The sequence below is a fragment of the Oryzias latipes genome, chromosome 9 (assembly GCF_002234675.1).
Source record: "Oryzias latipes chromosome 9, ASM223467v1".
Lineage (NCBI taxonomy): Eukaryota > Metazoa > Chordata > Actinopteri > Beloniformes > Adrianichthyidae > Oryzias > Oryzias latipes.
In genome coordinates this window covers 20,572,264-20,587,905 of record NC_019867.2, presented here as the reverse complement: position 1 = coordinate 20,587,905, position 15,642 = coordinate 20,572,264, and the positions used below count along the sequence as shown (strand labels likewise).

At 40.0% G+C, this 15,642-nt stretch overlaps 1 protein-coding gene across 1 annotated transcript; it reads left to right on the top strand.

The window, feature by feature from the left end:
- The first annotated feature begins 9,624 nt into the window (after positions 1 to 9,624).
- On the top strand, positions 9,625 to 15,076 carry lgi3 (leucine rich repeat LGI family member 3). Its single transcript, XM_004072539.4, has 9 exons — positions 9,625 to 10,090; positions 10,777 to 10,848; positions 11,300 to 11,371; positions 12,227 to 12,298; positions 12,403 to 12,474; positions 12,584 to 12,753; positions 12,843 to 13,007; positions 13,085 to 13,175; positions 13,892 to 15,076. The coding sequence occupies exons 1-9, from the start codon at positions 9,888 to 9,890 to the stop codon at positions 14,619 to 14,621; spliced, it is 1,647 nt and encodes a 548-aa protein (XP_004072587.1). The 5' UTR covers positions 9,625 to 9,887; the 3' UTR covers positions 14,622 to 15,076.
- Positions 15,077 to 15,642: the final 566 nt, after the last annotated feature.

Below are 15,642 nucleotides of genomic sequence, written 5' to 3'. Positions count from 1 at the left end.
TTAACATATACCCAAAGTGTTTATATTCAACTTTTGTATCTCTGTAAGCTTGGATATTGTTAAGATTTTGCTATTTGTGACTCTTTTTTAAAAATGTGAAATCTCAAGAACCATTTGTCATACAAATGATCTTGATCTTGGGCTGAAAATGTGCTGTGCAGAAAGAATGTACACGTATGTATTGGTTAACAATTATCGTGCCCCAGAAGGTAGAAGGCTGCCATAATTGGAAGCCATCTTGAATAATGGAAGTACCAAGCAAAATAAAAAGATTAATCTGCATAACTTTTCTAAAAGCCATCCCAGAGGAGGTTTTGTGTGTTTTTCCTTGGAGGCCTGTTAGATGAATTGCTTTGTGTTTTTGTTTACCAGAGATAGTTTGATTTATTTCAGTGAGGGATTATCATATGCAGGTCTGGATAAAAGCACAGTTCTCTCTCAATGAATCTCCACCGTGTCCTGTCAGTTTTGACAGGTGACCTGCCCTTCAACTCTGGAGCACCTATCAGGAATCCTTTCATAGCTCCATGCAGATTGCAGAGACGGTCCTGGGAGGATGACAGCAATGTTGGTGACGGCACTCACTGTGGAGGCGCTGTGACATCAGCATGTGTTTGTGTGTCTCCCAACAAATAAACATGAAATTTATGGGAAGAAAGGAGGAGAAGTTGGAGCAGGGGGTCTTTCAATGCGCACAAAAATGCTGAAAGGTGTTGTCGGCGCACTATTAAACTCATGAATATCCTTCTGGCCAGCGTCCATCTGCAAGGTGAAGGAGACATTCGCCTCTTGTTACTGGTGTGCCAAGTACATAAAAGGAAGCTCAGACAGTTCAAGCATTCATTTTGTGGGAAGCCGCTGCAGACAGGCCAAGATGAAGTGGACCCAGATTGTTGATTTGAGAACAGAGGAGGAATTCTAATTTTCTTTTGTCTGCTCGCTCCAATAGATTCCCCACCCTTTATAACTATAGTTGAGTAATGAAAAGCTGTTTGGGTTTACATTATGTGGTTTTGGTTGTTGTTTGTTGTTTTACTGTAGCACTAAACTTCTAATTCTGTCGAAGATTGGACTATATTGGTTTAGGAATGTTGCGGTCTTAGAGCTAAACCTTTGTTGGCCCCATAAAGAAAAATTGTCAGCAGGAGACAGTTGGAGTTCTGTTTTATCTCTGCTCTTTGGTTATTGATGTCTCCACGGAGGGCCCGGGCTCCTGTTTATGAGAGAACTGCCTGCATGACAGCTCCTTGGTGCCTTCACTGCTCTATGGGACAGGCATGACAGGAGGGGCGAGCCTGGGGCACGCCCTGTCACTCACTCCCTGCCTCCCTTTTCCATTTTCTCTATTTCACCAAGAACAGAAATACGTATGAAAGAAACAAGAAATGTTAACAGCCTGAAGTGATCACAACATGTACAAGCTGTCTTTTAAAGACTTCCAATTAAATTCAAATAATTAGTTCAAATGTAGAAATTTCTAAAAAACAAAACAAAAAAAAAACAAGACAAAGGAATACTTCTGAAAACATGAGCATTTACTGTGAGAATGACACCCAGATAACAAACAAAAAAACTTCTGTCTATATTAATGCTCCCATTAGAAGAAGAACTAACAGAAATGTTGTGTGTGGATTTATACTTTCACACTGTGCTGTTTGGTACACAAGTTTGAAAACGTATGCGAGTTCTGGACTGCCAGACAAAAAGGATCTTAGATTACATGCAAATGAACCCTGGTGTTTTTTACGCATTTACTGGACTAAGTGAGAAAGACGTCACCCTTCCAGAACCAACAAAATAAAGTCAATTCAGTCACCATTTTTTTTAACAATATGTACACCGCCATATTGGAGCCAGATATCAGTTAGCAGTGATTGGTCCAAGTAGGTCTGAGTTAACATTTCTATGACAACCAATCTGGATTGAGTTTATTGGAAAGCCACATCCTTACCACTTGAAAGCGGGCTTGGAAGAATCTGTCAAGCATATGTTTCAAATGTTTAAGACAACATACTTTTATCGAGGCATCTGATTGGCCAGTTGCATGACATTGCATGACAAATAGAATGACTTGGATAATAGCTATTTATTTCTCAATAGAATTCTATGAGATTTTGGCTTCTTGGAGCCAGTGGGCACTTCCTATTTGTGTGTGTACACAAACTATCTAGTGGACAAAAGAAGTAAATTAGGTCAGTGGTGTGAATTTCAAACTGTTAAATAAAAAACATCTGGATCGGCTCAAATGAACCATGTGTGAAACTATCACAAAACGCCTCTGTGTTTCACTGCAAATTCCACACACATTTGAACCCTTTAGCTACCTGCTCAACCAAATGGTAGAATAAACTTTGAAAATCAAATTTTTTAAAATATTGACTGTGAGTGTTAATCACCAAAGTCAATCAGCAAACGGAAAAAAAAGTTTTCATTGATATTTTTCTTGGTTGGGCTGTTAAAGGTTTAAAGACATGCTGGAAGATTTAGTGAAATGAAAAAAACCTTTTTTCATCTATGACTTATGGTGGTTGAAGTGTCATGGTTCAAAGATCTTTTAAAGGGACAATATCATGCTATTCTCAAGCCTTTTATAGTAACCCTTATCCATGTATATAATGATTTATTACCTTTGGCACACAAAATAACACATTTTTTATTAAATATCAGTTATTTTCCTGAGCTTTTTCAAACCCGAAAGTAAGACGACTCGATCTCTAAGGTACTAGAGAAGACCTTGGCTGTGTCTGCATCTCGCCCACAAAAACAAACGACATCCGAACTTTTGCAAAGATGGATGTCCATATTGTGCATTTAACAAAGAAAGCATTTTAGCCGATTACCTCTAGCTCTGCAGAGAAAATGGGTGTGTATGTTAGTCTGGGGGTGGTGCTGGCAGCACAGACTCTTCCTGGAAGGGGCTGTTCTCACTGATCTATGTACACTCGTGAGAAATCGCTCGTTTTCGGGTGTTGGAAGGGGCTGGGGCTCAGAGAGAAGGTTTTTTAGAGGAATACTCAGAAATGCGTGACCGGATCAAAATACCACTTTGGGGTTTCTATTCATGAGGAATGAATATTATGATACATTTAAGAGCTGATTTTGCATGGTCTAGGCCCTTTAAATAGATGACAATTTCGATCCTACCATGGATTCTAGGTTAAAAATTAATAAATGCCATTCATAAAATGAAAGTTATCGATCAAATTTTATTTTGATAACAATATAAAAAATGCAGCAGTTCAAATATGTATAAATTGGGGTTTTGTGGACTCTTGGTCATGTTTTCTTTTGTTGGGATTGTACAGAAGTGCAGTGGAGGGTTGAGGGTTCCTCTGTGTGTTGGAGGTATATGTTTTCACAAACCTCAATTCATCTGTGGAAAGATAATTTATGGCACCGGGAAGTGTGGGTGTGGTTGGATAAACGAGATAGTCCAGGGTGTTTGCTCAGTGTTAAACTAGCTGGGGGAGGTGGTGCGGGTTTGTGGAAATGCTGTCTACCTGACAAGGCTTGTGTTGGCGTCCACACAAAAACAGACGCCTGCAGGCATGACCCCGCCTTTTTCCCACCAGATCGACTTTCTTCAGCACAGGAATGAGACACAAACACCTCCTCCAGGCTGAGACATATAATCTGGGGATGTCAGGGCCTTTATCAAACAGGATCAACTGGTGTGCAGAGTCTTTCTCCAGTGTCTCCAAAGGCAGCAGGATACCTGCACACACATTCCTGTGGCTCATCCCGTCCCAACAGGCGTATCGTTTGTCTTTTATGACAGCTCAGATTGATGGTGGAGGGGTAGCTGGGGTACAGTTGCTCCTCTGCATTGTGTTTGCGGAAATGAAGACACTACCGTGACTACTTTACCGGAAGATGTTGTGGAGTTAGAAGATGTTGGATTTCTTTAGCTTTGTGTTTTCACAACAGCAATGTTGCCTAAAAAGCTGTTTATGCCCCCCAAACCCCCAGGAATCAGTGTCTCAACTAAAGGTGCCTTCCTGTTCCCAGCCAGTGTGCTCATCTAAGAGACACTTTGAATCCAAGCAGCAACATCTACTCACAGATGATTCTAATCATATCATTTCCCTCTAAGCCATATGTCTTTGTACTCTCCTTAATTGAATTGAGCTTGGGATGGGATTGGCGGACATGTCTCCTCCTGAATGAAACACACTTTGGCAATTGAGGCTAGGAATAAGAGCAGTTTGGGATAACAGTTTTTTAATCTTCTGATGTACTGACATCCAAAAAGTCTCTTAATGTCAGGCTATTTCTGTAACCATTTAAATCAAAATGAAAATAAAAATGACTGTGAAAGAAAAACGGATTTTCCTGCTTTGTTAAAGAGATAAAGGCGCGCAGGGAAAAGAGAGTTGTGAGTAAAACTTGATTGAATTGATGGTCCCGCGTGAGTGCGTTAGCTGCCCCTGACTCACCACCAGCTCTGACGTCAGACTTGGCCAATTGACAGCAGGATCAAGTGTGCTCCTAAAAATTGTTGCTGTAGACTCACTGCCTCACAATCATTCGTCCATGTTTTTGATGGCGTTTGACTCTGTTGACTGCTCTGTGAGCAGACAAACTGCTACCACCTCTCTAGTGCTTTAAAAAAAATTATAGACCCAGTTTAACATGTGTGCACATGCCTGACTGAAGTGTCTACACTGTTGCTTGGAAGCACCTGGGAATTTCCCGGACAAGACCTTAAGTACAAGAAACATCATCCCTCTTCTTATTTTACTTTCCTGCATCCTGTGTGGCTAAAAGACCGAGTAGTCCAAAGTTAACAGAAGTGCAAACAGATAAACGAAGGGGTCTTTTCAGGCATCTTAATCCCAATCAAAAAGGGATGTGGGTTTGAAACTGGAGTGGGATTGAGCAGCTGTGGCAAGAAGGGGATATATTCCGTTTTTATACTGTGTCTTCCAGAGAGCAGAACATATTGCAACAAGCTGGCGGGAACACTTGTAATATCTGATGACTAATTTTTGCCAAGCAAAGCGTGGCCTAGTGCCATTTCCAACACTGAGCTCTTAGATTGAGTGGTAACTTGGCTGAAGCTCCCTTTTATTACTTGAAGGAATGTTACAGTGATAAAAAAGAAGAAAAAAAACATGCTTTAGAACCACAGCTCCTAGAGCAGCTCCAAACTGAACTACAGACAAAGTTAACACTTTTGAGAATGTGAGCTTTTGTGCTTTTGACTAAGTTTTCTCTGGTGAGAAATTTCCCTCAAGTTCTGTAACTGAGTTGTTTTGTTCGGGAAATCAACCCTTTTAGTTGATGAATTGGGAAAGGAGTGATAGAACTCAAATGTTGGTATTCTTTTGGCGTGAACTTAAGACCTGTTCTGATAATCTTTTGATCTATTGTAAAAGCGTTCCTAGTCATCTTTTAATTATTATGATTAAGCTGTTTTTAGCCAAAATCAAAAAAGTTGTCGTTTTCTAGGACGTAGTTTCTCCAGGGCAGCAGTAGTTTATTTGAAATTTATCTCTGAGGAGTTGTGGGCGAGACTGTTGGTACAGACTAAGCCCAACGCCCATCTTATCATTCACCTGTTTACACTCTCCCGCTATCTTACAGCCCCTCATATCCAACCTAATATTACCGGTGAGACGAGGAAAACAAAGATATACATGGTTCTAGTTTAGAAGCAGATTTATGAAATTGAGCTGAGCAGGGAACTTTCATCTTGCTGTTGTGGCATCTACGTCACACCTACAAGCTTTTTTCAGCAGCATTTTTTTTCTGCTCCTGATTCACAACTATTTGAATAAAGAAATACTCAGAAATGCAATCTTAAGCTTCATTTTCCACTATATATGTTCTCCGTGATCAGAAAAATGCCACAAGAAGCATCAAAAAAATTTCATCTGAGTGGGTTTTCAATTGGGAAAGTAATAAGATTTCCATATGTTGCTTTTTTCTGCTTTTTTTCAGAAAATAAACATAAACATGATGAGATTGATTTGTTATCCCACCTGAAGACAAAAAAGGTTAAGTTGAACTTAATTTTTTCTAGTGCTGGACAATGAAAGTAGGGGAATTTCTTTCTACACAAGTTCTGAAGCAAAGATCACATTCAGTTTTCATGTGACCTGATTCAATTATTAAAAGATTATTCTTGGACCTGGAAATTGTATTAAATCTAGATATAAGTAACAGTAGGGGCGCTAAATAAACTCTTCATCCTCTCCCTTCCTCTCACTGATGGTGCTGAAAGAATTAAACATAACTGGACAAAATAACTAGACAATACACAGCGAAACAGCTACAACTAAACACATTTGGTCAAAAACCCACACTTAAACCCAAATGTGTCCAGACAGGCAAAGGGAATGGTATCCCACAATTGCTTGCACTGCCAATCTAACAGCAGCACTAAAGTTACACCTATTTAATTGAATTAATTTGAATGAAAGTAAAACAACTGTCTGATAACTACGTGTTATTTTTAAGCTGATTTAACAAAAAAAAAAGATTTATATTAACTGAAGCAAATAATTAAGTTAGATCAATGTAAAAAAGTTTATCTTTCCAACATTCATACGTGGTCTTATCACCTTTTCATGGAAAAAGTACTATCTGATCTTCTTTGCCGCTGGGTATCTCGGTTTGTAAGGTGGAAGGCTGCCATGCAGGAATCCAGGGTTTGATTCTTGGAGGGGAATGGACAATGGTAATGGGGCGATTACCATATCAATGGTGGGCAATTAACAACACCCAGTGAGGGCCCTTGGGCAAGATCCTTAACGCTGCTGCCTCCCGAGCGAGGCACGTCTGCAGCTCACTGCTCCCCCAGGGGATGGGTCATATGCGGAGAACAAATTTCGCACACCTAGGTGTGCGACAGACAGTGGGACTTTTCATCCACGAAATCATCTTCAAATGGACACGCCATGTGGCTTCACCTCTCTGAAAACAACTAACCTTCAACTAAACCTACTCCAGACCAGGTTATGTTCAGAGCATGAGTTGCTATGGCAACTTGACATACCCTGAAACATACCTCCATTTCTGGAACAGAAAGCTGAGGTTATCCACTTCCTTAGCCTCCACTTCCTTTTCCCAAGGAAACTTGGAGTTAATCCGTGTAAAAACCAAAGGTGCTAACAATTATGCAGCTGGATTGTTCTTGAGACTGCATTAACAAATGAGGCCTGTTGTCTAGAATCCTGTTTTTAGAAACAGCAAGCAAGGCTATTTTTAAAAAGCAAGTTATCAGAAGGAATTCACAAAGTATTTACAGTGCAGTGCGCAGGAAACACATCAATCTGCAGTCTCTGAATCTGATGTTTCCTATGGCAGCAGGTGAACCACAAGAAATGGAGCCCAAAGGTGTTGTTTTTGTAGTTTGATTTGCTCTTTTCCTGCTTTCATTTAAATTGTACATTTTAAAAGAACATTTATATTTGTCTAGCAAAAAGATTCACAACTTTAACTGTGAGATACCAACAGGTTGCTGTGGATAGCTTCAAGTTCACATTTCTTAGACTTCTTCCTCATCAGGAAAGCAACTTTAGAGCCGACTCGCTTTGAGGGTTCAGAGCTCCAATCTGCGAATACTTCATCTCACATGACGACATCAGGCATGCTTTGGTGTCAAAACCGTTTTCTGTCACTCAATATTTTCCAAAACAGTGTTTTAAGTGAGATCTGTTATTTGGGAAGCCCAATTGCATGAAGAGAATTTACTGGACTAATCTCAGCTGCATTTCAGATTCCTCAGCTTCTCACGGAGCACGTCCGGTTTCCAGCTGCTGCTTCATGCTCCCCTCTCTCTGTGCCATGCAATTATACTGGTTCCCACTGGTTTGGATTGGGTGGAGCTTTACAAGAGGTACTCAGGAATTAACTGCTCTTCTCTGAGCATAACTTGCATAAATCCTTGCATGCAGTTGGCACAATAAAGAGCTTAGACATGTACAGGCGTGCAATGCCATATCACAAAAGAAAACGTTAAAACAGATTCACGACAGGAAACTGATAGCTAAACGAGACAAAAGGCGAAAGCACCCAAAAACACAGGAACTGGTTTGCATTTTAAACTTTTCTCTGGTAGACTTACAAAAACAAACTTCCCTTTATTTCATTAAAAGCCTGCAACGAACAAGAAACCTTCTCAAACGTAAAGTTTTCTGGCATTCTTTAGAGAATTCGTCCTGCCAAAATGCTTCATATTTAACTTAATACATGTTGTAAATGTACAAATCTAAGAATTTTATGTAGAACATCATAAATTATCTGTTTTTTCCCCCCTGTTGAATGAATGCTAAGTATGCTTCAATTTACACTAAGTCACTATTTACTAAACAGAAAATGGGCTGGAATGCAGAAGCCGTGTTTCCCCTTAACAACCAAACATCTGCAACCCTGTAATTTTGGACAGAAAGAAAAATATAAAGCTGTTTGGACATAACACATAGTGCTATATTTGCAGAAAACCAAAACACTATAAAGTAAGGTGGTGCAGAGAGAGTAATTTGCTGCTGTGACCTGATAGCAAACATAACAAAACTGTTTTGTTTTTTTTAGAATAATCTGAGGTGCCAGTTATCTAAGACCAGATGAAATGATCTTTTGTGCTCTGGTTTGTGTTATGGTTATGCTTTTTTAAATTTTTTTTATTTTGCTTCTGTGTAAAATCTTAGATACACATAAATTCTAAATTTTAATTAGAAATGTTTTTCAAATCATCTATTTACATAAACACACAGTGTGCTCTAATCAGGAAAAATATGCTTTATACGTTTTATTTTTAAATAATCTAATCTGGATCAGATGCTTAAGGCCACATGTTGTGTCTAAGAGCAGCAGAGACACTACATAGTCTCTTTGCTCTTGACAACAGAGCCGTTGTGCAAGAAAACTGGTAATGCCTGGTACTTATTACGCATTTGCTCATTGCGCCACTGAGTGCCAGACAGAGTTCATTTAAGGGACAACAGCGCCCTCTGGTGAGACAGATTGGTATCATTTCTCCCGCCGTTTCGGTTCTTTTTCTGTTTATCTATCAGCTGGCTGGTCTATCGGGAATATTTTTGTCATATTTTTGTCATTTAAATTGTAATGTTTCACCATCACATTTATCTTTAAAAATGTAAAAATATTTCAGCTTTTATGGTAGTAGCCTATAACATATCAAGCAGTGTCATATTCTTTTTTCAAAATTTACAAAAATAATCCTCTCAGAAATATGTAAATACGTAAATAAATGTCATTAATAATAATTTTGAAAAACGCTCACATAATGAGCATTACTTTTTACTTATAAAATTGGTTATTATGACATTTTTGAAACAACATTATTGTACAACTCAAACAATTGGGAATTGAGACAATAAATCAGAGTTTAAATTACTTGTCATAATGTGATGGTTATACGATACATGCCTGTTTGCATATTGCATATGTAAGCTATATTTGATTTTAGTTTTGTGTTCATTTGCACTTCAAAGCACAAATAAAATCTGAGCAGTGAAGACATCAACAGAACATGTGCTCGGTCTTCTGCAGACAATTGTGAGAAATGCTGATGTGAACAACGCCCCCACCTTTCCCTTCCTGCTGCTGCTTTTAGGGTTTCTGCTCGTGTTGGTAAATAATTGATCAAAGCTCCAGGAGCCTCACTGTTCATCGTTCCTGCCGAGTGGATGCTGGCAGGAGTGCCACTCGCAGAACATAGATAAAACCCACTGGAGGGCTGCAGAGCACCCACATCAACTGAGAATACACAGGTCTACCCTGACTCCCCCTCCCTCCTCTTCCTTCCCCTCTCTTGCTGTCTCCATCAGTTTTGCACTCAGTTTTGCTGGCAGGCAGTCGTTCCATCGCACCTCACCGAGGCACTTTCCAGCAGCTTCTTATTTTTTCCACCAGTGACAATGCTGAGACTTGGGGAGAAATGGATGAGGCTGGTCTGCTTTTCCCTTCTGTGTCTGTGGCTCTGCCTGCCAAGGGAATCCTTTGCCAGGAGAGCCTCCAAGGTACCCCGCTGCCCTGCAACCTGCTCCTGCACCAAAGACAGTGCCTTCTGTGTGGACACCAAGACCATCCCCAAAAGCTTTCCTCCTGGGATCATCTCTCTGTGAGTCTGTTCTTCATGCAACCAAAACCGTCTCTCGGTAGGAAGTATTCGCACCATGCAGGCTCTTTATAACACTTATGTCACCCACGATTATGTAATGATGCATGAAATCCCTGCCTCTGCTTTAATTATTCATAGGTGAATTTGGATGTGTTTCATTCTCCTGCTGTGCGGATGCAACACGTCTTCTCTTAAGCAGTGACAGTGACGATCCTTCCTTCACGGCACCACACACTAAATTTAGTTTCCAGAGAATATTCTTGTTTCTGTCAACCCCCAGAGATGAAGACTAACAATAGATTCCTGTTCTGTGCAGGAGATGTGCTTCTCCTCTGAGAGATTACTCCTCGAAGAGCATTGAGAATTACAGTCAATAAATGGCGCACTCAAAATGAAATGGGAACATTGATGGAGGGAAAGCTGACTAGGGGTTGGATTTAATGAAGTGTTAAATCAGAGCAGCAAGTCTGTGACCTATTAATGAAAAAAAAGATCAAAGTTTTCTGCCCTCGTTTTAAAAAAAACAGTTTGTACATCATAAAAACAGGAAGAAGTTTGACATGTGTGCATCTATAAGTCAGAAATGTTTCCATGTTGACATGCATAAAGTGGTACTTCAAAGCCTGGCTGACCTCTGCTGTGATGACAGGACTCTTCTGATGCGTTCTATGTTTCTGTCCAAACAGGACGATGGTGAACGCAGCCTTTCAAACAATCCCAGAGGGGGCTTTCTCGCACCTTCACCTGCTGCAGTTCTTGTGAGTGATGCCCCCAATGACAAGACTTTTAGACATTTAAGACACCATTAACCGTCACTTCATTTTCATTTAACAGCCACTTCACTGCTGCTCCTAAGTAAATATGCAAAACTGCTAAAAGCACAGCTTTATTTTACTGGAACAAATGAATTTCTTGAGTTTGCCTCCTGCAGATAAATGGTTATTGAAAGCAGTGATGACATAGCAGTTATAAGTGGCTCAGTATCAGTCTCATAGCCAATGACTGACTCCCTTCAGTTCAGTGTGGTCACACAAAGGTTTGCTTGTCTCTACTGCAGCCACCGTGAAGGTTTCTGTCTTTGTGTCTGCCCCAGTTTCTGTAAAGTCCTTACACTTATGTCCTTAAAATGCCTTACTGCTCACTTTAATTAATAACACCTTATAATATATTTAACTTTCTTGATGGAATGCTTTCATTTTCCTACTCCAGGCTCCTGAACTCCAACACTTTCACCACTGTTGCTGATGATGCTTTTGCTGGTCTATCCCACCTCCAATACTTGTGAGTGTCCAAAAATCAACTGAGTTCACAGAATGGAAAAGTTTTATTTAGAATTTCAGATGAAATAGGTGATTTTTAATGTTGTAAATTGAGTTCTGTCACACATTCATGGAAGCTGGGTCTGTTTTATAATGGAACACGAGGCTAAGATTTGAAAAAGCAGGAACTCTGCAGTGGAAATTAAGCTGAAAATAAATCCTCATCTGTCAGCAAACACTTTGCTTTAGTAATTGGAAGAAGGCTGAATGCCATCAGCCAAATTGATGTTCACTGAAATGTTTGCTTACTGCACGGTAGAGTGCACACTGTACAAGAGGTAGTCTAAACATATGAAAAGAACAGTCATCTTAAGAAAAAAAATCACTAGAAAGTTGTAAAATGATCTGTCCAGGCAGCAAGTCATTTTCACTTAACAAGAAATTTTATTTCTTCATCCTAGCTCTTAATAAGATGTAAGAAAGTTACGACTGAGCTGATTTTGAGAAAAACTTGGAAATAGATGTTAAAACAAATCATAACCTGGAAAAATAGCTCGAATATCTAAATACAAGGTGTTTTGTATCAAAAATAATGTGCAGTGCAGGTCTGTGTTACAGGGTATTCGCTGCAGCCCTGTTTGTGCACTCCATGTAAATCTAATGACTAAGCAAAGCAAATATAGGGAACGTGATTCACTGCTTTTGGATTGAAAACACAATTCTAACCAAACAACTGGTATTTTATCTCAGCATTTAGAGCAGACTGGCTCTAAACCAGGAATAAAAATAATCCAATTCTGCAAACGTGGCCAGATTTCAGAGGCTGCCATCAACATCTGTCATCGTGTGTGATCAGACTGTTTTAACTTATCCTCAGGTTCATTGAGAATAATGATATCCAGAGTTTGTCCAAGCACACATTCAGAGGGCTCAAATCCTTAACTCATCTGTAAGTATCAACTTGATTGAAAAGAACCAGAACTGAGCAGTAAATTATGAAGAAAAAAAACAACAGATAAGTATTATTTGTCTCGCTTTACTGTTAATTTGCAGGTCTCTGTCAAACAACAACCTGCAGCACCTGCCCAGAGATCTCTTCAAACACTTGGAAATCCTGACAGACCTGTAAGTGTGAAGCCAACACAGCATTTTGACATTTTACCTTCTCTTACGGGGTTCAGTAAACTTGGACTTCAAATCTTTCCAAGTTTAACTTGTGTTTTTGCTCTCCCAGAGACCTGCGAGGGAATTCGTTCCGCTGTGACTGTAAGATCAAGTGGTTGGTGGACTGGATGGAGAAAACCAACACGTCTGTTCCTGCCATCTACTGTGCCAGCCCCTTTGAGTTCCAAGGTCGCAGGATCCATGATCTCACACCCAGAGACTTCAACTGCATCAGCGCAGGTTTCAGCTAAACCATCGCCTTGCATGAGCGCCGCTCAATGAGGTGTTATTCTGAGGGCCATCCATCACTGTGGTTCCTCTTCCTGCAGATTTTGCTGTCTATGAAACGTTCCCCTTCCATTCTGTGTCTGTGGAGTCCTACGAGTTCAGTGAGGATCAGTTTGTTGTTTTTGCTCAGCCCGACTCAGGGTTTTGCACGCTGTATGTTTGGGACCATGTGGAGATGGTCTTCAGGAGCTCCCACAACATTACATGTAAGTGGAGGACTTTGAACAAGTGGCTGTTGTACAGAAGAGAAAGCCTGATGCACTTGATCCTGTGTCTGTTGAAGCTCGCTCTGCCGTGTACTGCAAGCCTGTGGTGATCAACAACACTCTCTACATGGTTGTGGCTCAGCTATTTGGAGGATCTCATATATACAAGTAAGACTTTCTTTAGTAATACATGAAAATGAATTCACTCTGCTCACTGTGCTGAAACAGTGGATCAAACAACACATTTTTGATAAATTCTTCCATTCATTTAGAGTACAAAAATATAAAATTCACACAAGAACTACTGTAACATGGTAACACGCTATAAAAATTAAATGTAAAAGAATTAAAGGCAAATAAATCTGTCGAGATGATCCATCCATCTGTTTTCTAAACCCATTTTGTCCCTTTTGGGGTCATGGGGTTGCTGGAGCCTATCTCTGCCACTCATGGGCAAAGGCAGGGGACATCTTGGACATGTCACCAGTCTGATGGAGGGCCATAAGCACACACCCATACACACTCGCATTCACACCTAGGAAGGATAAGAGTAACCGATAACCTGTGAAGCGTGTTTTTAAACGGTGGGAGGAAGCCAGAGTACCTGGAGAACATGCATGGGGAGAAAATGCAATTCACACTTTAATCACACTTTTTAATTACACGTTAAATTATATTTAAAATAATTTAAATGGTCTAGTCTAGGTTAGATTTAAGTATGCCTTAAATTATTATTTCATTGTACATGAATTTATTATTTTTTTACTCCATTTAAGCCCACCATATGTTTATGGTCCTAAAATTCATTAGTTAATGAAATATTTGGATATTGTTTTATTTCGAAAGGCTTTGAGCTTCCAATGACTGTCTATTTGTAAAATCAGGTGGGAAGAGGATCCCCAGCGCTTCATAAAGATCCAGGACATCGACACAAGCCGTGTGAGGAAGCCCAACTTTGTGGAGACCTTCAAGTTGGATGAAGAGTGGTACTTTGTGGTTGCTGACAGCTCCAAGGCAGGCTCCACCAGCATTTACCGCTGGAACAGCAACGGCTTCTACTCCCATCAGTCCCTCCATCCCTGGCATCGGGACACCCACGTAGAGTTCCTGGACGTGGGGGGAAAGCCTCATCTCATCCTTTCAAGTGCGTCTCAGACACCAGTGGTTTACCAATGGAACCGAAGCCAAAAGCAGTTTGTCTTCCATTCCCAAATAACAGAGGTGGCTGATGTTCAGATGGTCAAGCACTTCTGGGTGAGGAGAGCGCTCTACCTTTGCCTCACCCGCTTCATCGGTGACTCCAAGATCCTCCGCTGGGAAGGCCAGCGTTTTGTAGAGATCCAGACTCTCCCATCTCGGGGTTCGATGGCAGTCTATCCCTTCTCTGTGGGCCTCCGCCAGTACCTCATTCTGGGAAGTGATTTCTCCTTCTCCAGGGTATACTTGTGGGATGATCTCACCCAGCGCTTTCAGCCCTTCCAGGAGCTCAACATGAGAGCCCCAAGAGGGTTCAACCTGGTATCTGTGGATGACAAGGACTTCCTTCTGTCTGCCAGCTTCAAAGGAAATACCCTGGCTTACCAGCACCTGGTGGTGGATCTCAGTGCCAAATGAGAATATGACGTGTTTCGTTATAAATAGAAAATGTACCAAATAAGACTGCAAAGTGTTTAAGCCATGTGACTAAATGTTTGCTGAGACAAATAATGTAACGATTGTTCTATTTTTATGCACTGTTAACATCTGAATGAAATCCCATTTTAACAGGTGTCGCATCACTGTTTGTGCTCAGCCACAGAAAGTGCACTGTCATCTTTGGCTGCTGTTAAATGTACAGAACTGACATGTGTGTGATCAGCATGTATGTATGTTGACAAAATGAGTCCCTGAATCATCAAAGTAACACAGTCTAGATGTTTCTGTTATACAGTGAATGAGGAATTTTGTTGCATGATTCTGTGTAACAAGCTAACAGGATTTAATATTTTCTTTTTGTATGTTAAGAGTTCTATGAGTTTTGGATTGTTATAATTGTTCTGCAAAATTAAAAAAAACAAAACAAAACGGATCAAAAATGGAACGAGCAGAAATAAACATGAATCCACCAAATTAAAAAAAAATGGGGTGTTGCTTAGTTTATATCTCTATTTGTGAGTTGATGAACAAAATGTTTATTTTTTTCATTTAGGCCTAACCATTGGAACAGCTTGTTTTGACCAAAATAAAACATTTAAAAGAAAAGAAATTGGTTGGGGCATGATCATGTAACAAAAAAAATATTAAAGTTTATTAAATTCAGTGTATAATTGTGTGCTTCAAAAAATATATCTAATGGGTTTGAATGGCTATAAAATCAGTCATAAAATGTTATAAAATAATTTTGTTCAGACTTGGACAAGTTTTTACTTTAAATTCTGTTCGCATAAATCTAACAGGAAAAGCAACAAGAGATTAAATTTTAAGCTGCGGTGGCAAAAAAAACCCAACATTTTTTTTTACATCAAGCATTTTTAGACATTTTTAATGCGCAATAGCGCCGCAAATGCAACATTCTTGAGGCTGTGGATGCGCTTGCTTTACTTATTCAAAGCGTCCGTGTGGGCGGAAGTTATACAAAGAAACCAGCACTAGGACA

What these genes read in the sequence shown, in the direction of transcription:
- lgi3 (XM_004072539.4), top strand. Translation starts at nt 9,888, where the DNA reads ATGCTGAGACTTGGGGAGAAATGGATGAGGCTGGTCTGCTTTTCCCTT. An exon ending in TTGGAAATCCTGACAGACCT is followed by an intron (nt 12,475 to 12,583) that starts GTAAGTGTGAAG and finishes TTGCTCTCCCAG; the next exon opens with AGACCTGCGAGGGAATTCGT. An exon ending in GGAGGATCTCATATATACAA is followed by an intron (nt 13,176 to 13,891) that starts GTAAGACTTTCT and finishes TTGTAAAATCAG; the next exon opens with GTGGGAAGAGGATCCCCAGC.